Source organism: Aristolochia californica, unplaced genomic scaffold, assembly GCF_029961685.1.
Source record: "Aristolochia californica isolate CCGP_79_NKW_82.1479 unplaced genomic scaffold, dmAriCali1.0.hap1 SCAF_7, whole genome shotgun sequence".
Classification (NCBI taxonomy): Eukaryota; Viridiplantae; Streptophyta; class Magnoliopsida; order Piperales; family Aristolochiaceae; genus Aristolochia; species Aristolochia californica.
Window position 1 is genome coordinate 6,281,219 of NW_027182268.1, and position 25,098 is coordinate 6,306,316.

Below are 25,098 nucleotides of genomic sequence, written 5' to 3' on the forward strand. Positions count from 1 at the left end.
TTGTATCGCCGTCGTTAGGGAAGACCAGAGGCAGAATGAGAACGGGGGAGAATCGCGATGGTCTGTATTGGTGATACATAGGGATACGCATTCGGCGACGCGAGTAACTGAAGTGCTTAACGTCAAGGCCCGGAAAAGCGGGAGGAGTGACGAATGAAAGACTATAAAAACTAAAACACCGCCCAAGAATTTTATTCCGTTCAGGGGCATTTTAGTATTTTAGTCATAGTCCTCCTGTCGTTGTCTGGCGGCCGTCGTCTCCGCTTTCGTCCTCATTTTAAACTAGGAGGGAGCTCTGAATCTCCTCCACACACAAGGAAAAGTGCTCCAATGGAGTCTGCAATTCTGTCGACACCTCTCTTCACCTTGTCCAAAAACCTGCAAGCGTCACAAAAATTCAACCGCTATCTCTTCAGATGTCCTCAAAATCCAACTTTCGATGTGCGATTGTCCTCTTTCGGCAGAGTTAAATGCATACAGTCGAGCAACTTTCATAGCTCAAAAGATTTGTTTGTGATTTCTTTTGCCGCACATATTCTGAGAAACTCTTCATCCACCTCCTCGAATATTCACCAGTTGGCTTCTATTTCGAGCTCGGCCGCCGCATTTGGTTCAGGTGGAGATGGAGATGGAAGTGTAGGTGGTAACGGAGGAGGCGGAGGGGATGGTGAACCGAATGGTGGAAAGGTGGAGAAGAAGACTCTTGCCGCGGAGGCGGACGATCTTTCGGCGTCATCCCCAGATGTGTTGATTTTAGATGTTGGAGTAAGATATTTTCTGTCAGAATTTTGATACGACTTTTGCATTGCTCATTTTTAACGTTATAAACTGCGCGTAGGGAATGACTTGTGGAGGCTGTTCGGCAAGTGTTAAACGCATACTTGAAAGTCAAGTAAGTGCTTGACAGTGATTTATCTATTTGTTGCTTTTGTTGAGTTTTGTTAGTTTAACGTCAGGAACTCTGGATGCTGTTGTTTGTTACTTTAGATACAATGTTTTTGATGTATCTTTTCTTTGGTTGATGTCTTGGATGTGTATTGTGGGTATAATATGATCATTTATATCTTATTACTTCTTGCTTATTGCATAAACATGTAGGGGAATATTTGATGTGTTTGAGCAACTTTGGTATAACGATTTTGCTCATATTTCATTCCTAACAGCCTCAAGTATCATCTGCGAGTGTCAACCTTGCCATGGAGACAGCTGTAGTATGGATCAAACCGGAAGTTCAAGTTTCAGAAAATTGGAAAGAGCAAGTTGGAGAGGCTCTTGCAAAGCACTTAACCAACTGTGGATTTAAATCTAACCTTCGGGGTAAGAAGCTGTAAAAATAATGTATTTTGGTATGCTTATAATGTTCATTGTATGTTCTTAATTAATCCTTGTGGTTTCCATGTAACAATAGAATGATATGTATGACAATGTTGAAAGACAAAGTACCTAATGGTGCTGTAAGTGGTGGCTGATTTTGTTGTGACGATGCGATGGGATTGTTTTTATGAAGAGCAACTGGAATTGTTTGGAATGGTCAAGGAATAAAAAGTGATTGTTGAACTGGAAACAAGGGTATGAAGTTTATCAGTTAATGCAACCATAGAGACACTCACATTATCTCCTTGTACATGTACACAAAGGAATCATCTGAAATGTAAAAGCATTCACTTTTTACAGGGACGGATGAGGTTTAAACATCTTCACAGTTGAGTTGATCCTTGCTAATGTCATGAAATTAATTCAAATAAGCGAATATCACACTATAGATTGTATTTCTGATAACTAGCTTCCCAAACTTTTTTTATACTGCAACACTGTCAAAGTTATTAGCCCTAAAGCTAAGGAAACAAAGCCTCTCAAACAACAATTTACCTTATATCATTCATTTTCAAAGTTGAAATATTACCTGGCTGGAATATGTTTACTAAAAATATTACCTGAAAGCTGAGATTAAGTCAAAAGGTATTTTTTTGGGAACCTAGTAGTGGAAACTGTGAGGCCTTATCCAATTGCCATTGGGAAGAGGGATTATTCTAAGGAACTGATTATTGCCACTTTTATTACTTTTGCTATTTTATCTTAGTATCACATGCCATTCAAAAAAACTTTGTACTACATCTATTCTCCTGAAAAGCAACCTCTTCCTTTTTGCCCTTGTATGATGAAGTACTTTGGGATGTATAGTTGACGAGGTTAAAGCACTTTTGGGGTTATTTGAGGTATCATCAAGGCAAAGTTAACTGGGAAAAATCATCTACTACTGGCTTCTATGTTGTTGAGGATGATCTATGGGCCTAGGCTGCCTATATGGGTTGCTCTATTGCAACTTTGCCAGCCACCTATCTTGTCCGACCCATATTTGACAAGAGACTAGACAAAAGTTGCTGGGCACGGGTAATTGAGAAGTTGGAAACTTGTTTCTCAACCTGGAAGGTGAGGCTCCTTGCAAAGGCTTGGAGGTTAACTCTCTTTTCTTGCATTGTAGACCTACTTCCTGTTCGACTCAGTAAGAAACCGTATTGAGAAGTTCAAGAAAAACTTCCTTTGGCAAGGGGTAGTTGGTGGCTTTAAGTGTCATTCTTGTCAATTGGAGTGATGTTTGTACCCCAAAATCAATGGGGGGGCTTGTGAGTTAGATCGGTTAAGGAGATGAATCTTGCTATTCTTCTTAAATGGTTTTGGCAGCTCAACACCATGCCAAATCTCTTGTGGAGACATGCAGTCATGACAAAGTTGAATTGGAGTGGTAGATGGAGGTTGGAAAGGGGTTCTTGTTGGAGTCTCTCGCCCTTATGGAGATCCTTGTTTCCATTGTTGCCTACCTTCTCAAATGTCATCTGTCATTATGTGGGAAATGGGGAGATCACTTGATTCTTGATGGACAAATGGACTGACAGCAGGCCCCTCTCAGCCTCTTCCCCCCAGCTTGTTAGTCTGACTGGCGATCAACTTATATCGGTTGCTGACTCTAGAGATGCGGTTGGAAATTATGGAGACGGAAATTATGGAGATTGGGATTTCCATTTTAGAAGAGGTCTAGAGGAGGAGCAAACTGAAGATATTTGACAGCTGCTTCCTATCCTACAAAATGTGCAGCTCCAATCCAATAAGGAAGATAAACTCATTTGGACTTCTGGGGCCTATCGATTTTTCTCCATCTCCTTGACATACACTGTCTTGAAAGGATGGCAAGCAACCCCTGCAGCTATCAGTTTGAAGCTTTTTGGGGCCCCAAAAGTTCACTTCTTTCTTTGAAGTACACTTTTTAGCAAGATTCTCACCATTAACAATCTCATGCGTCGAGGCTACACTGTCCCAAATACCCTGTGTGACTTCTATGATGCTGCTGAAGAAAATGTTGACTACATCCTCCTTCACCACCACTTTGCTTGGTGTATTTGTACTCACTTTCTTGGCGAGATTGGGCTCTCATTTTGTGCCCCGAGCAATTTGAGCAACCTTTGCCAATTTAGCAAGGAGAAGAACTGCCCAAAGTTCGGAAAAGGCTTGTTCTTGGCTATCCTTAATGATATTCCATGGGGGATATGGTTTGAATAGAACAATCGGCATTTCTAGCATACTAGAGCCTCAAAGGATGATGTAATTTGTAGAATCATCGGTTCTATTGCTGTTGAGCTGGGTACCCGTGGTGGGTTCAATAGTTTATTAGCCTCCTCCCGTCATGCACAACTATCCATCCCCAACCCACACCCATGCAGGAATGGGCCCCACATCCTCTTGGAGTTGTTAAACTTAATTTTGATGGCAGTGCATCAGGGTGTTTGGGTTCAAAAGGTATTGGGCGAGTCTTTGGGGACCACACTAGGCAGGTCCTTGCTACTTATTCGGGTCCCATTGGAAGATCAGATTCTACCACAATTGAACTGATGCTTAAGACTGGGCTTTCTCTCTTCTATAATTTCAATGTTGGGTATTAGCCTCAGTGTCTATGGGTTGAAGGTGACTCAAAGGTGGTTATTGGCTGAGTGTCCTCCTCCTTGGATCCTTGTGGAGACATGTGTAGAGCCTTAAGGAGATTATGGAGTTATCCTGTAGTTTGACATTTCCGGGTTTCATGTACCCATATTAGCCAATTCTGTGGCTGACCATTTTGCTAGGCAAGGGACCTCCCATCAATCTCTCATTGTCTTGGGGTCTCTTCTACCTCCTTCATAATCTGTTTTTTTCCCCATTTTGCATTAATATAATCTCATATTTAAAAAAAAAAGGACTTTGGGCTGTACAAAAGCAATTCATGGTTAGAAAGATAACATTAAATTACGAAGCTCATATTATTTAAGTATCCCGTTCATTGACTTGAATGCCTTCCCATATATGATAGTAACCACACATAAATTTGTATCTGCACATTATGAACATTATGTTTTGTATACTTCTACTCTTATAGGAATTATTTCACCACTAGATTACCTAAATATTTTTATTTCATAATAGAAAAACTTTTTTTGCCGTTACACAAAATATTTTGACTATCTATTTATGCTTTAGCATCTTGAGTCCTTTCTTAGTCTTGTGTTGGACAGACTAGTTGTAGAGTTTGTATGACTAGAAGGTTATTGAAAAGCTAGAGTAGATGAAGCCAATTGCTATGTAATTTTTTGTTAATTTCTGGAGAAGAAAAATAATTCATTGATTTTTGTAAATTGAGTATACTAGGTCTCTATTTATAATTAGAGAGAAAATATAGAATCTGAGTTAAATCAAACTATCCATATCTCAGTTATACCCAAAGTACAACTCTTAAAAGATAAGTCCTACAACAATTAAAACTACTCTAACATAGTAGAAATCTAATAATACTAAAATTCCTCCTTGGCTGAACCTTTTTCCCATGAGAGATATGTAAGACTCTCCCAATTTGTTCGTCAACATCTTTATAACTCGGTTTTCAAAGGAATTGGACTGCATGAGAACTAAAAACATCCACCTCTCATCGAAGTATTTTTATTTCATAATGGAAAAACTTTTCTTGGCATTATACAAAATATTTTGACTATCTAATTATGCTTTAGTGTCTTGAATCCTTTCTTAGTCTTGTGTTGGACAGACTAGTTGTGGAGTTTGTATGACTAGAAGGTTATTAAAAACCAGAGTAGATGAAGCCAATTGCTATGTAATCTTTATAACTCAATTTTCGAAGGACTTTGACTGCTTGAGCACTAAAAACATCCTCCCCTCATTGACAACATATTTCAAACATCTTTCTTTTATGAACATTGAAAAAGGGTATGCTGTACTTAAAAGACTTGTCTCACTCCCTACATATTTCTTTACCAATGGTTACATGGGAGTAGTTATCAGAGAACTAAAAGAATTATGGTATCTGCAGATCCCCTAAAATTAGGAAGAAATCCTTCAAGAATACCTTAAGTTAGGCCATTTCAAAAGAAGTACCTTAAGTTAAGGAGGTGACTTGAAGCTAGTATAAGTTAAGGTTTTCCAATAATTAATGTGTAATTTGGTGGAAATTGGCAGGGCAAGTTTTCACCAACGAAGGAGAAATCGAGTCTTAAGGATCTGCAGACCTATAATAAAGAGCCCCTCAACGTCTTCAATCATTAATGGTATGTTAAGGTGATTGATATATAAAATTAGCATCTTCTTAAGCTTGTTTCCAATTCTTTGGAACCTTGGGTTTTGTCAATGACTATCTAATAGAGCACTTTCTTTATCAATAGGTCTGTCTGAGCTGCTTCAATTGGTGGATTTGGACAAAAGCAACATCACTCATACTAGATGTTATTTGAACTTTTAGAACTTTGAGATGGAGAATATGTACCAGAAAACTTATCAGATTAGTGTACACTAGTCTCTGTTTATTGTGTATCCGTTTTCTGAAGAGTAGTCAATAGGTCTTTATCTGTTAGGGAACTGCAATGTAATTTTTCCACTTATCTTAATTAAACAAGTGTAATCATCAACAGTTTGAGGACTTAATATCTAGTTCTGATGTGTTTGTGGACTTCTTTTTATAGCTGTAGTGATCTGAAATTCCATCACTTCATTAATGTCTCACTCCTTTTCTGTTATTTTATGCTCATTTTCTTATTTCACTGTAGTTTTCTTAAAGCTCTTATTTTACTGTAGTATCCTTCAAGCTGGTGTAATATCCTTATTTTCTTATCTCCATTTTCTTAATTTTGACCATTACTGATGTAATGACCAGTAGAAAAAGATCTGTTGTTTCAACTGATGAAATAAACATTGTAAGACATTGGCATCGATGTTTCTAAGAAAATGGTATTCTTTCAGATTCTTCAAAACCTGACATTTACAAGGTTTTTGAAAGGAAGATGGACGAAAAGCTTAGACGTTTAAAGGAAAGTGGTATGCCATTCTCTTCTTCTTAATTAGTGAATATTTTTAGGAGCTGCATTTTTAATGGTGTTCTCTAGACACTTTGATTTATATGTTCATCCATTGGTTATAGGGATAGTCCTTTCAATAGTTCATGCTTCTAGAAGAAAGGTTTTGTAATGTACATGTTGCTTTATGCTCTCTTCACCAAACTAGTTTTTGGTGGTAAAAATGCTCCCAGTATTCAATGGTAGTGCACATGTTCCATGTTTCTAGTTAGCTGTCTCAGAATGATTGTTGTTGTTGAGCGAGAATAGTCTCTACTTGATTTTTATTTAGAAAGATATTGTGTTTCTTAATCGGGCAGAGTCTTAGTGTTTGGCTGGTTTTTTTGAGGGGAAGCAATCCAACTTCAATGTATCAAAGTGAACCCCAAGCCTATTTTGCCATTTAAATACCTGTTTATGTATTCTCTTGGTCTGTATTGAGTCCTCTACTTCTTGGGTTATGTTGTCTATTCATGCAAGGATGTGAAGTATGAGGTTCATTATTGGATAGTGAGGGACTTTGTTGTGGGAGACTAGTATTACATCAGTTTGGGTTTGAAACGACTTTACGCATACTAGTTGGGAAGAGGTCTCCTAAATTTGGCTGGTTGTTTTAGGGTAATTGGTGCAACTTCAATTTTATTTGATGATTGGGAAAAAAGAAATCCTTGATTGAATGACTCTAGATTCACAGACAGCTGTTTAAGCCAGAGTTCATCTCTTTCTGGTTGTTTCAATTACCTTGTCCAGTCATGCGTGATGTCCACTCATGCGCCGTCTGAAAATTTTGGACAGTAGATTTTTATGGATTGTCTTCTACCATGAAGGCTATAACTTTCCACTTCAGTGATCGGTTTTTAATCTCCACACCTTTGTAGATGAATGACTGCTTAACTTTGTAATTTGACAGGTCGGGACCTTGCTGTCTCCTGGGCATTATGTGCAGCATGTCTTCTTGGGCATGCCTGTCATTTTTTTGGAGCCAATGCCCCCTCATGGATGCATTTATTTCATTCAACAGGATTTCATCTTTCGTTATGTTTATTTACATTGTTGGGTCCTGGTAGACATTTGATTCTTGATGGACTTAAAAGCCTAAGAAGGGGCACCCCAAACATGAATACCTTAGTTGGTCTTGGGGCTATGTCATCATTTGCAGTCAGTTCTATAGCTGCCTTGGTTCCACTATTGGTATGTCATAACTGTCCATTGAAAATCATTCTATTATATCAATTTTATTGGATATAAATGCTGGATATTCATTTACTGATGATCTGGTTCTGTCAACTGCTCTTTTTTTCTATAATTGATGATGCATCCTTAAATTTGTTTGTTATGTTTGCAGGGATGGAAAGTGTTCTTTGAGGAACCAATTATGTTAATGGCATTTGTCTTGCTGGGAAGGAATCTCGAACAGAGAGCAAAGCTCAAAGCTACCAGTGATATGACAGGACTTCTGAGTATACTTCCCACAAATGCTCGTCTTATGATAAGTAGCACTGAGGAGGGAATGCCTTCAATTGTTGAAGTTCCATGTAGCAGCCTCTCTATAGGAGATCAAATTGTTGTATTGCCAGGGGTGAGTAATTTACTCCCTTGTATGGCTGTGTGTCTCACATGCCTTCCACTTTTTGCGTTCTGCAGGAAAAATATGAACTTTGAATCCATCCTTCATCTAAAACTATTCATCTTAATTTTATTCATTTATTCAGGTATTTACTGCAGAAACAGTACATAATTACCCTATCATCTGCTCAATGGCCTGCTACCACCTCATTTAGGATTTAATGCCATCAACAGTCTTCAATAAAGAACTCACTCTATCCGTTTATGAGTTGCATGACCTTAGATCCTGCTCTTTTACTTTTCAGGATCGTGTTCCAGCGGATGGTGTAGTTAAAGCTGGTAGAAGCACAGTTGATGAATCAAGCTTGACTGGGGAGCCTCTGCCAGTGACAAAACTACCAGGGGTATTTATGTATTTTCCTTCTTATTTTTAAATCTAGTTTTCTTACCAGTTGACATATGGATTTAGAGATGAGAGTACCTCGTCTAAACTGGCATTAGAGTACCTTCGGCCAGGGGGAGTGTTTTATGTGATTAATATTGTTAAGATTGGGCCAGTTTCTCCAAAAATGATTAGCCGAACTTAGGGGGCTTTCTTCTAACTATAATGTATAGGATCTTTTTGAGTCCCAACCAAGATGAGACAATTCTTAAGTGAAGAATATGCTCACACAGCCCATATAGAAAAAAATGCAGAGGCCATGCTGAATACAAACACTGGCTTGGGTTAGCTTTGAAACCATGTTAAAGTTGGGCTAGTTCCTCTTAAAATGATTAAACCAAGTTAGGAGGCCTTTTCAAGCATCAAATAACCAAAGTTGAACTTATTTTACGTCCAACTGTCAATGCTCTCCATCAGTCATTTGCCTTCTGATTACTTGCTTCAATGAACGTTTTCTTACTTCAATTTGTTACAAAGATTTGATTGCATTGCTTGAAGTGGCACATTCAAATTATGTTGTTGGTTGTTATACATGTTGTGCATTGCTAGTCTACCTGAATATAATCTATGATTGGATGCATTTCATATGCAGTTCTTGTTCATTTCACACATGCTGCTATTTGTTAGAAAATATATTAAGACCAAACTTTAATGTTTGTAATAGGCTGATGTGACAGCAGGAAGCATTAATCTAAATGGTACACTCACTGTAGAAGTAAGAAGACCTGGTGGTGAGACCGTGATGGCTGATATTGTTCGTTTAGTGGAAGAAGCACAAAGTAGGGAAGCTCCAGTACAGCGTTTGGCTGATAAGGTTCTTTTCCTTCATCATGACATCTTCCAGTAACAATGAATCGTTTCCTCATTACTGGATATAAATAGTATGTTGACAGGATTGCTAGTACAAATATATATCAGACATCATCATGGTGAGGTACTTCTTTGTATGTTGCTGTTAAAAACTTCTCTTTGCTACTTCAGGTTGCAGGGCATTTTACGTATGGGGTAATGGCTTTCTCTGCTGCTACATTTATGTTTTGGAACACATTTGGAACAAAAATTTTACCTGCCACATTTCAACATGTCAGCCCCATCTCATTGGCATTGCAGCTGTCCTGCAGTGTCCTGGTATGATTCTTTGAATCCAATTTTTGTAAGCCTTATTCAAGTTGATGCTTTTCTAAACTTATGGTCGTTGTAGTTTCTTGGGGAGTTGTTTTATACTTGGAGTTCTCTTATGTTAATTGTGTTTTAAACTTAATTCGTTTTAGTAAATTTAAAGGGGCAAGCGCTCTCTCTCTCTCTCTCTCTCTCTCTTCATAATCTCTTCTGGTTCTGATTTACCGGAAGAAGGTAAACAGTTGTATTTTGTTAGGGAAAATAGAGTAGTATGAATACCAAATAGCAGAAAACATAACATGGAATATGTTCTAATCAGTCGTCCACTTAAAGGACATGTTGGTTGCTTGTTTGGCTAAATGATTGAACCAAGTCCCTCTCATTCTCATGACTTCATATCAAGAGTAGTGAGCAGGAATGTTATTATTTTTCCCTAGGTGATTTAGAGCGGAAGAGACGACATTGGAATCTTTGAATTTGCACTCAGAAAGAAAAGAGAAGATGAATCTAGTGAGCTTTTAAAAGCTAGAGATGACCTTGGCTGAACATGGTTTGATTGGGATCTAGTTTTTGATAAGCCTAATTAATTCACCTAAAAATTGAAAAAAGAAGACTAGCCAATTAGGGCTACTCTGTTATAGAAAATTGAGATATATTTGTTGCAGATCATGAAGGCGTGTTTATTTCTGTGGAGTTGCCCACATGACAATGGTAGGTTATTACATGCCCTTTAGATGACATGAATTTGATGGAAAGGCTTCTTAAATATTCCAGAAAGCAACATCATTCATTTTATTTAAAACTATTCATTCATTTTAGTACGGTTTATTTGAAACTCTTCTTGCTATAACAGATCAAAATGTTATTTGATCTGTATTAATACATAAAATTGCCTCACAAAACTGAGTTAAAAGAAAGAACTGAAACTTGGGAGGCAAAACCCTAGTACCACAGTCATCTAAAACCGCCTATCCAGCTCTTGATTATGAAGGCTTTCTACCCACCAAGTCATGCCCAACTTTACTTTGTATGTAATCTGCACTTGCTTATCTAATTCTCAGAAAGTGACAGATCTAAAATCAGATATAGAATAGCTTTGATGCATATATAGGTTCAAGCACAAATTTCTTCATAAATGTCCTATCCGCAGTGTCCTGGACGCCCTTATTTTATCATATTTGACTCCTAGATCTCTTGGGATTCTCCTTCATTATTAAAAGCTTTGTTGCCTTGCTTTGTATACGGAACATATGGCTTGGGCTGCATCACTAACTGAGAACATTGGCTCTGTCATGTATTTTCCTCAAAACTATTAGTGAAACTCAATGAAGGTCAAGTGCATCTATCTGCACTCTATGATACATGATCTAGTTCAGTGCATACTGGATCTTTTCTTATCCACCATTGTTCTATGAGACATAAATTATCGTACTTTTTGCCTACTTGATGAATCTTACTCTTTTACTGAAAGTGCAGGTTGTTGCATGTCCTTGTGCCCTTGGTTTGGCCACGCCTACTGCTGTGTTGGTAACTCTTTTCACTATAGTAGACTATATTTCCCTCTGGTTTGGTTATTGTTATTATTATTATCATTATTATTATTATTATTATAATAATAATATTAGTATTAATATTACTATTACCTTAAAAAAGTATCAATATCACTATTAATTTTCTATTCTATTTATTACTGGCATTTTGGTTATACTCGTATGAGATCCCCACCGTGGCTAGACATTAACCCTGGGTCTCATTTTAAGAAACGACTTTTATGGCCTTGTGACTTTGAAGTTAATAGCTTGTCATAAGTAGAATATGTTTAGAAGTTATGAGTTGATTTTTCAGGTTGGAACTTCCCTTGGTGCGAGAAGAGGACTGCTATTACGTGGTGGAAATATCTTGGAGAAGTTTGCTATGGTTGACACAGTGGTGTTTGACAAAACTGGGACTTTGACGGCTGGAAAACCTGCAGTGACCAAGGTTTTAGCTCTCAATCATGAGACAGAAAACTTCTCAAGGTTTGGTGAGACAGCACTTTACTTTTCATTATGCTGCCTGATGGTAAATCCTTCTGAAAAAAAAAAAAAGGAAAACCTCCTGAATGGTAGACAATTATACGCTACATCTCATGTACACATACATATACAAGCTATAAGATGAGAACAACTGAGTTTTTTTTTTTTTTTTTGTCTTTTCTTATCCTTAATTTTTCATCATCTCATTTTTTTTCAAAATTTTTGTTGAGTGGGAAAAAAATCTTATATTGAAAATGAGAAGAAAAGTTAATGAGTTGGAGCAATAGACCTCCTAAGTGGTTAATCTTTTTGGGATGGAACTTGGCTGAACCCAAAGCCCAATAGAGGTATTAGAGTAGGTTGTGTGTGTTGGTCGAGGCCCAGTCTGTGCTCCCCAATTTATCTGTGTATAGTGGGCTCCAAGAGGTAGGCATCTGTATGTTGTGGGCTCCATAAAGTACAAGTCTATATGCCTCGTTAGAGGGTTTGAGCCCACGTCCTAGACCCATTATATCTAAGTTTGGATGTGAGGGGGTGTTGAGTGGGAAAAAAGTCCCACATTGAAAAATGAGAAGAAAAGTTAATAGGTCATAATATTGAACAATAAGCCTCCTAAGTGGCTAGTCTTTTGGGGATGTAACTGGGCTCAACCCAAAGATGAAGATTTGGGATTTAGATATAAGAGAGAAGAGAGAAGAGAGGGAAAGAAAAGAGAGAAAAATGTGAGAGAAAAGGCAGCGTTGAGGCTGCTGCTCATTAGGTGAAAACTCAACCCCTAACTTGGTTTTATTTCACTTAAGTGAGATTGAAGCAAAAAGACACAAATGCCTCCTTCTAAAAAATTTGATAATACACTTAAAATAGAGCCATAAAAAAATACTAAGGGATACCTCTAGCCTAACTTCCTAACAAGTTACCTGGCCACTAGGGGTAGGTTGTGCCTTATTAAAATTACAAATATACCCTTGAAACATATTTTCTAACACCCCCCTCAAGTTGGAGTATAAATATCTAACATCCCCAACTTGTTACAAATTACTAGATGCTCATGTTTCTTAATGAGTTTAGTGAAAATGTCTCCTAGTTGTTCAGAAGACCGGACGTCAGGAATAACAATCTTTCCTTCCATGATGGCATCTCAAATAAAATGACAATCCACTTTAATATGTTTTTTCCTCTCATGAAAGACTGGATTATTTGCAATGAATATGGTAGCCTGATTGTCACGTTTCATGACCATAGGTTCATTAACTTGGAGTCTCATCTCTACCAAAAACTGACTTTATCTTCATAAGTTCACTAACAGTGTGTACCATGACTCTATACTTAGCTTTTGCACTTGATCTAGCCACCACTCTATTTTTAGCTCCTCCAACTAACCAAATTTTCGTCATATAATAAAAATATCTGGTTGTAGATCTTCTATTTGATTTTGACCCAACATAGTCAGAATCAAAATATTCCATAATATCAAGATTACTATGTGATTTTGTACGACAACCCTTTACCAGGAGCTCTTTTTAGATACTTCAAAATTCCTCGAACCGTTTCTAAATGTATTTTGCGTGTGGATTCCATGAAGTGACTTACCACTCCTATAGCAAAAGAAATGTTTGGCCTTGTAATTGTAGCATATAGTAGTTTGTGACAAAAACATCTATACTATGTCTATCTTGGAGGTTAAAACTCATGCCATCATGAGAGCATGATCGATCTCTATTGGTCTCTACGTGACTAGCACCTAACAATCCATACTCTAACATGTCCTCTGAGATAAAATAACCCCTTTTTGACTTTGGGGTACTTCAATGTCAAGAATTAATTTTAATTGCTCCAAATCCTTTGTTTGAAAATGTCTTGCTAGATATTTTTTAACTTTCTGAATGCCTTTACAATCACTTCCAAATAAGACAATGTCATCCACATACACAACTAGAATCACAACTCTCGATTGTCTTTGTAGCACAAACATAGAATGATCACAATGGCTCGTAGAAAATCCAAATTCTATTACCCCCTTACTAAATTATTCAAACCATGCTCTGGGACTATATTTAAGACTATAAATCACTTTCTTCAATCAACAAACCTTCCCAGTCTCCCCCTGAACAACAGACCTAGGACGTTATTCCATGCACATTTCTTTTAAATATCCATAAGCAACATATTTTTAATGTCAAGCTGAAATAAGGGTCATTCTTATTCACTGCCATAGAAATCAAAATTCGTATAGAAGTTAGTCTAGTAACCAGAGAAAGGTTTTAAAGACATTTATTCTAATTGTTTGAGTGTATCCCTTTGCAACCAACCGAGCTTTGTACCTTTCAATACTCCCATCGGCATGATACTAAATTGTATACATCCAACGACATTTCCCAACAGTTGCTCCTTTTGGAACATCACACAAACTCCACCTCATCTATAGCTCGTTTCCACTGAGACGAAGCCAAAGATCCTACACTGAATGAGGTATAGAAGACATGGACAAGAACATAGCAAATGACTTGTAGAAAGGTAACAATGAATCATAAGACACATATATGGAGATAAGATAAGAAATACCCGATTGCCGTGTTCTCCAGATAGCAATAGGCAAACATACGTTAGATGGAAGAGGATCTACAAGTGAAGAAGATGATGGCAGGGCCAGAGAAGAAGGCCAATTAACTAGAAAATCATGTGTGTGAATACTCTCTGTTGCTGGTGGCAAGGCACATGATCGCTGACTAAATACTTGTAGTGGCTTGTTTGATGAACTTGAGAAATTAGGAATAGGAACATCCATAACAGCTATAAGAAGTGGACTCTCCAAATGGGACAAGGACATAGAAGATGATTGATCTAAGGATGCAAAGTACATAGTATTTTCAAAAAATGTCACATCTACATACACATAAGTCTTGCAGGTAATTGGATCATAACATTTTTACCCTTTTTGATGATGGGAGTATCTAGAAAAATACACATAATCAACCATGAAAATAATTTATCAGAAGAGGGACGAAACACTTGAACAAAGCAAATACATCAAAATACCTGAGGTTGAACATAATTTTTTTTGCAATGAGGCTTTAACACTTGCATGGGAACATTGCCTTGTAAGACGGAAGATGACATCTGATTTATTAAGAAATAGGATGTTAAAACAACATCGCCCCAAAAATATTTAGGAACATTTGAATGAAACAATAAAGCGCGTGCAGATTCAAGTACATCTCTATTTTTTTCTTCTTAGAACCCCGTTTTGTTGAGAGGTATAAACACAAGATGTTTGGTGAGTCATGTCATTAAGCTCGCAAAATGAAGTAAACTTTTGATTAAAAAATTCAAGACCATATCAATACGAAAGGTATGCAAAAGCACCAAATTATTTTTTGTTTCATAAAAGTACTTCAAGAATATATCAAATACTTCCGATTTTTCATGCAAGAGATACACCCAAGTAATTTGGCTGAAATCATCAATAACGAGAAAAAATACTTAAACCAAATAGACTAGGAACCCAACATGGGCCCCATACGTCAAAATGAACCAACTTAAAGCCACGAGAATTATGGCTTGAACTTGCTAGAAAACTAGCATGATGGTGGTTCCCCACTTGACAAGACTCGCACTCAAAGGACAAGTCGGTTGGCAAAGATGGAAAAAATTGATGAAGCTTAGCTGGTGATGGATATCCCAGAAGCAAATGCCATAGGTATTGAGAAGCGTCAGCTGCACAACTTTTGGAATAGATATACCCAAAAAATAGAGCCCTCCTTTTTCATTTCCGGAACCAATTGTCTTCTTCTTCTTCAAATTCTGAAAAACACAAGAAGTGGGAATAGGGTTACAAAATAGTTCAAAGACTTAGTAATAACTCACGAACAAAAGATTTATAGGAAAATGGGGTACGGATAAAACAAAACTCAGGGTTATATGGGGTGTAGTAGAGATGGTACCCGCCCCTTGAATCGTGAAGGTGGATCCATCAGCTAGAGTAATAGTATGATAGGACTGAGAAGGAGTAATAGACTGAAACAAGGTAGACATACCTGACATATGTGTAGATGCTCTTGAATCGATGATCTAGGAGGGAGATGGGATACAATTAGTGCTTGCATACCTGTACTTGCCATAGTGGCACTTGCATTGGATGAGGGATCAACTTCTTTTGAAGTAGAGGATGTCGTTGTAGAAAGTTGACTAGTCTCTAAAGTAGTTGTTGAATCTCATTTTGTGGGCATCTGTAAGCTATACTCCCTAGTTTGTGGTAGCGTTGGCTCTTGCTGGTTTGCCAAACTTCTCCCAGCACCTATCAAAGAAATGATTTGTCTGACCACGTTGGACGCATTTCCTATATCCTCTCTCTCCACCTCCACGACCATAAGATGCTTCATACCTGTTCTGGGTGTAATTGAGATTAAGAGCAGTTGCATCAACCATCTTATTATCTTTCTCACTTTTAGGAGCCATTGTGCTTTCTATGCGGATCGTGCGATTGATAGCCAAGGGTTGATACATCATTATTTGCTGAGAACTGAGCTTGAGCAACGTCATACTCTGGTCCAAGACTATCAATAAATCTAGCCATCTTATCTATTATCATTCATGCACTGTCCGACCTCCGTTTGCTCCAAAATTAATGTCATCCGCTGACGATTTCTATGGAGAGGTTCAGAAGATACATTTAGATATCATTTGGTCAGTTGGAAGGATATTTGCATGCCTCACAATAGGGGAGGATTGGGCATCCGGGCTACAAGAGAAATGAACAAAGCTCTTATGCTCAAATGGATTTGGAATTTCAACAACAAGCATAACAGTTTATGGAGGAATATGGTGAAATTTTACCTTCAGTTTTCAGGTGTTTGATGGAGAGAGGGTGGCGCTGCTCGCCTCTTATCCCCGATATGGAAATCAGTTTTCAAGCTCCTTCTAGTATTCAGAGATGCTACCTCGTTTCACACGGGCAATGGAAGAACTCTTCTCTTCTCGTCGGACGAAATGGTGTGGCCCCCGATCTCTCGCGGAGGACTTCCCGGGGCTGCATAGGGTGGCAAGCGACCTCTTGCTCTGTGGCTGATACATGAAGTGATCACTTGTGGAGTCTCCCGTTCCGTCGAGGATTAAATGACGAGGAATCATTGGCTTTTTGCTATCTCCTTACCAAACTAAGCAGTACTATTATCCGGGAGTACTCAATTGATAAGCTGATTTGGAAGCCCAGTAATAACGGCCGATTCACTGTCACTTCGGCTTACCCTCATATCAGAAAGCAAGACTATAGTACTCATGAGCACAAGGCGAATCTGGCTTGGAAACTCTCAGCGCCAAGCAAAATCAAATTTTTCGTGTGGTCAGCCATCAGAGAGCAGATTCTTACTTCAAACAACCTTCATAGAAGAGGCTTCACTGCCCCCGATCTTTCTTGTCCCTTTTGCGGTGAGTGTGAAGAGAGTTCAGCATGTCCTTTTACACTGTGGATTTTCGTGGCAAGTTTGGATGAAGATCTTTCAAAAAATAGGGCTCCAACTGGGGCTACATCAAGACCTCTTTGGCACCTTTGAGATGGCTCGAAGTACATGAGACTAAGCACAAGAAATGGGGGATACAATGTCCAAAATATCAAGAAAAATCTGCCAATGACGCCATGGGGAGAAAGATGAGGTGGAGCACCATCCGATGACAATCTTGGAGTCTCCCTCCACGATAAGGGGACCACTGAAGCGGTTCTGAAAAATTTGCAAGCCGTGAAGGAGACCGGAGAGTTCAGCATTGGTCGAGTCAGCAATTCCGAGAGGGCCAGAGTAAGAGAGGATGGCAGTGCCCCCTGGATAAAAAATCACCCCACCAAACCCAAATAAACTCGGGTTCCCAAAGGAGCTATCATCAAAGTTTCACTTATAATATCCAGAGAGAGGAGGCTCCCAAACAACAACTCGGCGGGGGGCAGTGGGGACGGACATCTGTGCGATAATCTTCCAATTGGTGTGGACCAGGGCATAAGAGAGGCAGGCAAACTCTTTCCGGGAGCGGATCCAGATAGATATGAGCCCAGTGGCATAAAGGAAACCTCAACAATAGAGCGGAAAGTACAGTCAAACCGTCTGGAGTTCCTTTCCTTCCAAAGACACCAAGAAACGAAAGCAATGTAGGCAGCCAATAGAAGCTTGCCTAGGTTGGGCAGGTGGGTTCCAGAAGAAAAACGACACATGGTGCTTAGGTCAAGCGGGATGTAGAAGCTGAGTCCCATGTTGTCAATCATGTAGGTCCAAACCTTCCAGGCGAAGTCACAGTGGAGAAGGAGGTGATTCACAGTTTCAGCCACCGTCCCGCAGAAGGGGCAGAGAGGATCAGGAGTGGTGTTGCCACGCTTAATAAGGTTATCTGCAGTAAGGATTTTGTTGTGGCAGGCACTCCAAAGGAAAAACTTCACCTTGGGCGGGGCCGAGAGGCATTAGGCAAGAGCAACTGGATGTGGGCAAAAGGTCGGGTCTATCCCATAAGATGCAGTAGGCCGAGGAGACTGAGAATTGCCCGCTGTCATCAAGGAACCAAATCTTCCAATCAGCTGTCTGAGGGCTATCGAGACTATCAATCAAGCCACTAACAGAAATGGCTTCCTCATCAGTAAGGCCGCGTCTAAGGCAGAAATTCCATGAGCCATTTTGCCAAGTGTCAGAGACAGATAAGTCACGACTGGTGGTAAGCTGAAGCAGTAGTGGGTAAGACGAGGCAAGAGAGCCATCACCCGACCACTAATCCGTCCAGAAACGCAAATTGGAGTCATCTCCAACAAATAACCAAATGACAGTGTGGAAAAAGGAGAGCAAATGAAACATGGTCTTTCAAATGGGGGAGAGATGACGACAGTTGTCGCCGGTGATCCATCTATCACTGAGACACCGAAGCTTGAAGGTAACCATTGGCTTCCACGAAGCCCCCGAGGAAGAGTTGAGCTTCCAAAACCACTTGAGCAAAGGAGCATGTCCCATTTCCTTGGTGTGCTTGATCTCGAGCCCTCCCAAAGATTTTGGCTTACACACTTCATCCCAACTAACAAGGTGATGGTGAAACTCATTTCCAATTCCACGCCACAGAAAACGTCTCTTGATCATGTCAATGCGCCGGCTAATAGAGCCAGGGCAAACCAGGAAAGAGAGGAAGTAGTTGGGAATACCCGCGAGGCATGATTTTAGGAGGATCAATTTACCATACTTGGAGAGCATCCTACCCTTCCAAGAGGTGAGACGTTGCTCAAGCCGCTCAATCATAGGAGCCTAGAGACCCATCTAGGGTCTACTGTCAGTAAGAGGAAGACCCAGGTAGTATGTGGGAGCAATCGCAACGGGATATCCTAGAGTCTCTGCCATAATCTGAAGCAGGGGGGGGTCAATGTGATATCCCATGATGGTTGACTTTCCCCAGTTAATTTTCTTACCAAAAGTGATCTCAAAAAGGCTGAGAAAGGCCTTAGTGTTGCGGACCTGGTCAAGTGTGCTGATGCTGAAGCAAATGGTGTCATTTGCGAATTGGAGCAAGGGGATGTCAAAGCAACTCTGTTCAGAGACGGCTTCTAACCAACCAATGCTATGAGCATAGTAGAACACAAAGGATAAGTACTCAACAATGATGTTGAAGAGGAATGGGGAGAGGGGTTCTCCCTGACGGATGCCTCGAGTGCCCTGGAAGAAGCCACAGACTGTGCCATTGAGTAAGGAGTAAGAGGCTGAAGAGACAACTGCGGATCCAAAATCTCCATTTGTCTCTGAAACCCATACACTGCATAATGTCGTCTAGGAGGGACCAACTAACTCGGTCAAAAGCCTTCTTGAGGTCTTGCTTAAGGACAAACCATGGCAGACCCATCTTGGCAAAATGATCCACAATGTCATGTGTGGTCATAGCTGAGTCAAGTATATCACGATCTTTGATAAAAGCACTCTGGCCCCGGTGGATGATGGTAGGTAAAACAACTTTGAGACGACGAGGTAATGATCTTGTAGGGACTTGAAATGAGACCGATCGGTCGATAATCCTGAGGGCACTTCACACTAGTTTTCTTGGGGACTAGAGCAATAAGAGAAACACCCACACTCTTAAAGGTGATTCCACGATGAAATGATGTCCGACCTCAAAGCGGGCCATCAAGCCTTATAGAATTCCTTGTTGAATCCGTCAAGCCCCCAGGCCTTATCCTGGGGGAGTCCCAATACAGCATCCTCAACCTCCAAGTCAGATAAAGGAAGCTCAATGAAACTCGCCAGAATGGGGGAAATCACTGAGAAGTGAAGGTTGGAGAGCCTGGCCCGGTGGTGGTGCTTATCTCTGTAAAGATCTGCAAAGAAACTGAGAGAAGCATCAGTAATGGAGGTCCTATCCAAGGTAACCTCACTGTCAATAGTCAAGGAGGTGACCCGGTTAGTCCTCCTGCGGGCCGAGGTGATGGCGTGGAAGAAGAGGGGGGGGGGGGGGGCTGTTCCTAGTATCGATGCGATTCCAAGTAAGGGGTAGGGGTGTCGGTGTGGTGGGGGGAGAGGGTGGGGGGTTAGGTGCTGATGGGAAGGTGAGGTAGGTAGTCTGAGACATAGGGGTAGAGGGCTGTCTGGGAGCGCAGCGGTGGTAGGGGGTGGGGGTGCCTGATGACTAGGTACAGGGTTGCTGCTGCTTGTGTCAGTGAGATGAGCTATCTGCCACAAGTCCTCCGAATGTGATACCAAGCCAAAGGTGGGACTGATCAGCATCAAGACGCAGGGAAGTCATCCCAGAGTGAAGGCGACTGGGGTTGATGAGGAGTCTAGCTCGGTCAAGTCGCCGGCGTTCAGCCGTGCTACTGTCCAGTCTGATCAAAGTACCAAAGTGGCTGGCAATGCGATTGAATACATCGCTCTCTCAAAGTTCAAGTGGAAGGCCCATAATCTGAATCCACTCTCCGAGGCCACGGTGATGCAAGGAGGGGCTTCGGGGTAGAGATTGCAAGCTGAGTTGCCATCCAGCTGTCATCAATTGAACGAAAGGTGACTATCCACTCGTATGGGCAGAGATATGATGCCAGGGGGCTGTAGTCCAGGCACATGTGGCATTGGAATGAGTCTGATATGAGCTGGCCCTCAGCAGGTGGCGTGCTGGAAGAGACCAAGGCAGCACAGAGGAGGCGGTCAAAACCATGGTGAATCAGGTTTGGAGGGATTGAAATGGTGTCATGGTTTTGTTCTAGGGGGGAAGGGTTTGAGCTTTGTGGAGGTGGGGATGAAGGGAGGGAAGTAGGAATCGGAACTGATTTCTGGGCCAAGGGGTCTGTCCGGTCATGAGCGGGGCAAGTGGGAGCAGTTCTCTAAATTGTTGGGTTTGGGAGCAAAGGGGGGAAAGGGGGGTGGTTTGGTCAGGGAAGATCGGTGCTGGACGCTGATGGGGGTGGAAGAAAGTGGGGGATGGCGCGGGCTAGCTGACTCTAGTCGAAGCCAGAGTTGGTTGTTTCTGGGATAATAACACGGGTCATGGTTGTGGTGCCCCTATGCTGTGAAATTTTGCATTCAATGCGGTTTCCACGGCGGATCGTACGAAAATAATTTCTCTGGGATCCGGACCAGAGCTCTCTGGTTCTAGGCGACGTCCTCATATCTTCATCAGTTGTTATCGAGAAGGCAGTGAGGAAAGAAGCTCCTGCTGACAGAGGAACAATGATGAAGGCACGGCGTTCCCATGTTTTTACTGTAATATGGACATTTTCGGCATTCCGGAGGGTCACTTGAGTGATTGTGATTGATGTAGGACCAAAAATGAAGTGGAAAGGTGGTTCTCGAGGTTGTCTTCTCCGGCTCTGACGGTGAACAGTGGTCCAGCTGGTGGCACCGCCGTCGTCACAGGTTGCACGACCATTGTTCAAGCTCTCCTCACTGTTGTTGCTCTCGGAATCACCAGAGAAGTGATATTGAGAGTGCCGAATAGTATCTGGAGGCCATCAGGTGTCACCTGCGGAAGTTGTTGGTCTTCGTTGCCGACAAGGGAAGTGAGGGGGGGGAAAGTTTTCTCCCCCTGGATCACCGTCAGAGGTGGGGGTCCCAATTGGAAGGAGTTTCCGATCCGGAACGATGAGTATCTTTCAGCTTTTGTCTCCCCGAAAAATCACGACCAGATCTGGTTCGACGAGCAACTAGACTGCTTGTCAATTTGTCACGAGGGCTCGTCAGCCGTCGTCGCGACGGTTCGTCAGCACGTTGGCCTGCTGGTCCTCGAGCCCCATCATCTTCCAGTCGAATCTCCCTCTGATCTGGTCTCTCCATTCTCTCTCGCTTCTCTCGTCGCGACATTCTTAGGCGCACGATACGATACCCTCCCTCGCCCTTCTCTCCCTTCTCTCGTTTCGCTCTCCCCGCACGAGATGCCATCCTTCATTTTTCCCTTAAAAAACAAAAGCATAGCTCGAGACAAGTTAACATAATTCTGGCCATTTAACTTCGCCGATGTAATCTGCTACCATGAAGGATTTTTTTAGGGATTGTAAACTCATTTTAGTTTTAATATATTAGGTTCTGCAATCGTCGGGAAAAGAGTGAGGTATGGGATTTTTAACTGAGTGTTGACTCCCAATCCGTAAGTCATTCCTTAAAAAATTTTAGCCCGTTACGCATGATAATTGTCTTTACAATCATCTATGATCGTGAGGATAGCTTTTTGTAATTGGCAAAATAATGGCATGTTTGTCTCGGTTAAATTTTCCACCGCACGTTCACTTGAGAATTTAATGTTATTTTCTTTAAAAGTATTTGGATCCATAGGTCATTTGCTTCTTTAACATGTTTCAAGCATGCATATCCATTTTTTAAAACATGTGTAGAAAAATCTCTTTCTCATATAATTCCGAGCTATTAGGGTTGAACTAGTGGAATTTCCCAAACTTGGATAACAAAAGTTTTGTGTTCATTTGTGGTGTGTGAATAAATTTTCTTTACTTATATTTTTTATCGCTTTAAATTCTTTCCATACATAAACTCTAAAATTTTTATTTTGTTGTGATTTATTTGCCTTTTATCTCTTATTTTGTCTACGAGATGAGCGGAAAGTGAAAACTCAAGTTTTGATTTAAGAAAAAAGTGTACAACTATAATGAAAATACAAAATGCATAAATGTAGAGAGAGATAATTCCGAAAAGTGACTGTAATTTTTAGGGATTGTAAACTCTTTTTAGTTTTTATATATCAGGTTCTGTAATTGTCAAGAAAAGGGGGAGGCAGGGATTTTTAACTGAGTGTTGACTCCAAATTCATAAGTCATTCCTTTTAAAAATATAGACCGTTACACATGATATATCACTTTACAATCATCTATGATCGTTAGGTCAGTTTTTTGTAAATGGGCAAAAAAATGGCTTGTTTGACTCGGGAAATTATCCCACCGCACGTTCATTTGGGAATTTAATGTTATTCTCTTTAAAAGGTTTGGATCCATAGGTCATTTGCATATTTAATATGTTTCTAGCATGCATATCCCTTTTTTAAAACATGTGTAGAAAAATCTCTTTCTTATAAAATAACGAGCTATTAGGGTTGAACTAGTGGAATTTCCCAAACTTGTACAACAAAACTTTTGTGTTCATTTGTGGCGTGCGAATAAATTTTCTTTACTTACATTTGTTTATTGCTTTTAATTTGTTCCATACATAAACTCTAAACTTTTTATTTTGTTGTGAACTGTTTGCCTTTTATCTCTTTTTTAGTTTACGAGATGAAGGGAAAGTGAAAACCCAAGTTTGTATTTAAGAAAAAAGTATAAATCTAAAATGGAAATACACAACACACAAATGTAGAGAGACATAATTCCAAAAAGTGGCTGTAATTTTTAGGGATTGTAAACTCTTTTTAGTTTTTATATATCAGGTTCTGCAATCATCGGGAAAAGGCGGAGGTGGGTTATTTTTAACTGCGTGTTGACTCCCAATCCATAAGTTATTCCTTACACAAATATAACCCATTACGCAAGATAAATCACTTTACAATCATCTATGATCATTAGGTCAGATTTTTGTAAATGGGCCAAATAATGGCTTGTTTGACTCGGGTAAATATCCCACCGAACGCTCACATGAGAATTTAATGTTATTCTCTTTAAAAGGTTTGGATCCATAGGTCATTTGAATCTTTAACAAGTTTCAAGCATGCATATCCATTTTTTTAAAACATGTGTAGAAAAATCTCTTTCTTATAAAATTCCGAGCAATTAGGGATGAACTAGTGGAATTTCTCAAACATCGATATCAAAACTTTTGTGTTCATTTTTGGTATGTGAATAAATTTTATTTACTTATTTTTTTATTTCTTTAAATTCTTTCTATACATAAACTGTAAAATATTGATTTTGTTGTGATCTATTTGCCTTTTATCTCTCTTTTTTTGTTTGCGAGATGAAGGGAAAGTGAAAATCAAGTTTTGATTTAAGAAAAAGTATACATCTAAAATGAAAATGCACAATGCACAAATGTAGAGAGAGATAATTCCAAAAAGTGTTGTTAATTTTTAGGGATTGTAAACTCTTTTTTGTTTTTATATATCAAGTTCTGCAATAGTCAGGAAAAGGGGGAGGTGAGGGATTTTTAACTGAGTGATAACTCCCAATCCATAAGTCATTCCTTACAAAAATATAGCCTGTTACGCATGATAAATTACATTACAATCATCTATGATCGTTAGGTCAGCTTTTTGTAAATCGAAAAAATAATGGCTTGTTTTGCTCGGGTAAATATCCCACCGCACGTTCACTTGAAAATTTAATGTCATTCTCTTTAAAAGGTTTGGATCCATAGGTCTTTTGAATCTTTAATATGTTTCAAGCTTGCTTATCCATTTTTTAAAACATGTGTAGAAAAATCTTTCTTGTAGAATTCTGAGCAGTTAGGGTTGAACTAGTGGAATTACCCAAACTTGGATAACAGAAACTTTTGTTTTCATTTGTGGTGTGTGAATAAATTTTCTTTACTTACATTTGTTTATAGCTTTAAATTCTTTCCATACATAAACTCTAAAATTTTCATTTTGTTGTGATCTATTTGCCTTTTATTTCTTTTTTTTTATTACGAGATGAAGGGAAAGTGAAAACACAAGTTTTGATTTAAGAAAAAAGTATACATCTAAAATGGAAATGCACTATGCACAAATGTAGAGAGACATAATTCCAAAAAGTGTCTGTAAATTTTAGGGATAGTAAACTCTTTTTAGTTTTTATATATCAAGTTCTGCAATCATCGGGAACCGGGGGAGTCGGAGGATTTTTAACTGAGTGTTGACTCCCAATCCATAAGTCATTCCTGAAAAAAATATAGCCCGTTACATGTGATGAATCACTTTACAATCATCTATGATCGTTAGGTCAGCTTTTTGTAAATGTGCAAAATAATGGCTTGTTATACTTTGGTAAATATCCCACGACACGTTCACTTGAGAAGTTAATGTTATTCTCTTTAAAAGGTTTGGATCCATAGGTCATTTGCATCTTGAATATGTTTCTAGCATGCATATCCATTTTTTAAAACATGTGTAGAAAAATCTCCTTCTTTGAAAATTCAGAACAATTAGGGTTGAATTAGTGGAATTTCCCAAACTTGGATAACAAAACTTT

At 39.6% G+C, this 25,098-nt stretch overlaps 1 protein-coding gene across 2 annotated transcripts in view; it reads left to right on the forward strand.

Moving 5' to 3' along the window:
• The first annotated feature begins 300 nt into the window (after positions 1–300).
• The window catches only part of LOC137936190 (copper-transporting ATPase PAA1, chloroplastic), a 41,255-nt gene continuing 16,457 nt past the window's right edge, over positions 301–25,098 (forward strand). For both annotated transcript variants that reach the window (XR_011109518.1, XM_068780756.1), the window contains exons 1-11: positions 301–765; positions 839–892; positions 1,164–1,317; positions 6,271–6,345; positions 7,273–7,553; positions 7,708–7,941; positions 8,234–8,332; positions 9,035–9,184; positions 9,352–9,498; positions 10,966–11,016; positions 11,335–11,507. Coding sequence is in view for 1 of the 2 variants with exons in the window: in XM_068780756.1 (XP_068636857.1) it covers positions 331–765; positions 839–892; positions 1,164–1,317; positions 6,271–6,345; positions 7,273–7,553; positions 7,708–7,941; positions 8,234–8,332; positions 9,035–9,184; positions 9,352–9,498; positions 10,966–11,016; positions 11,335–11,507 (1,853 nt within the window). In the remaining variant the exon portion in view is untranslated. The remainder of the gene's footprint in view (positions 766–838; positions 893–1,163; positions 1,318–6,270; positions 6,346–7,272; positions 7,554–7,707; positions 7,942–8,233; positions 8,333–9,034; positions 9,185–9,351; positions 9,499–10,965; positions 11,017–11,334; positions 11,508–25,098) is intronic.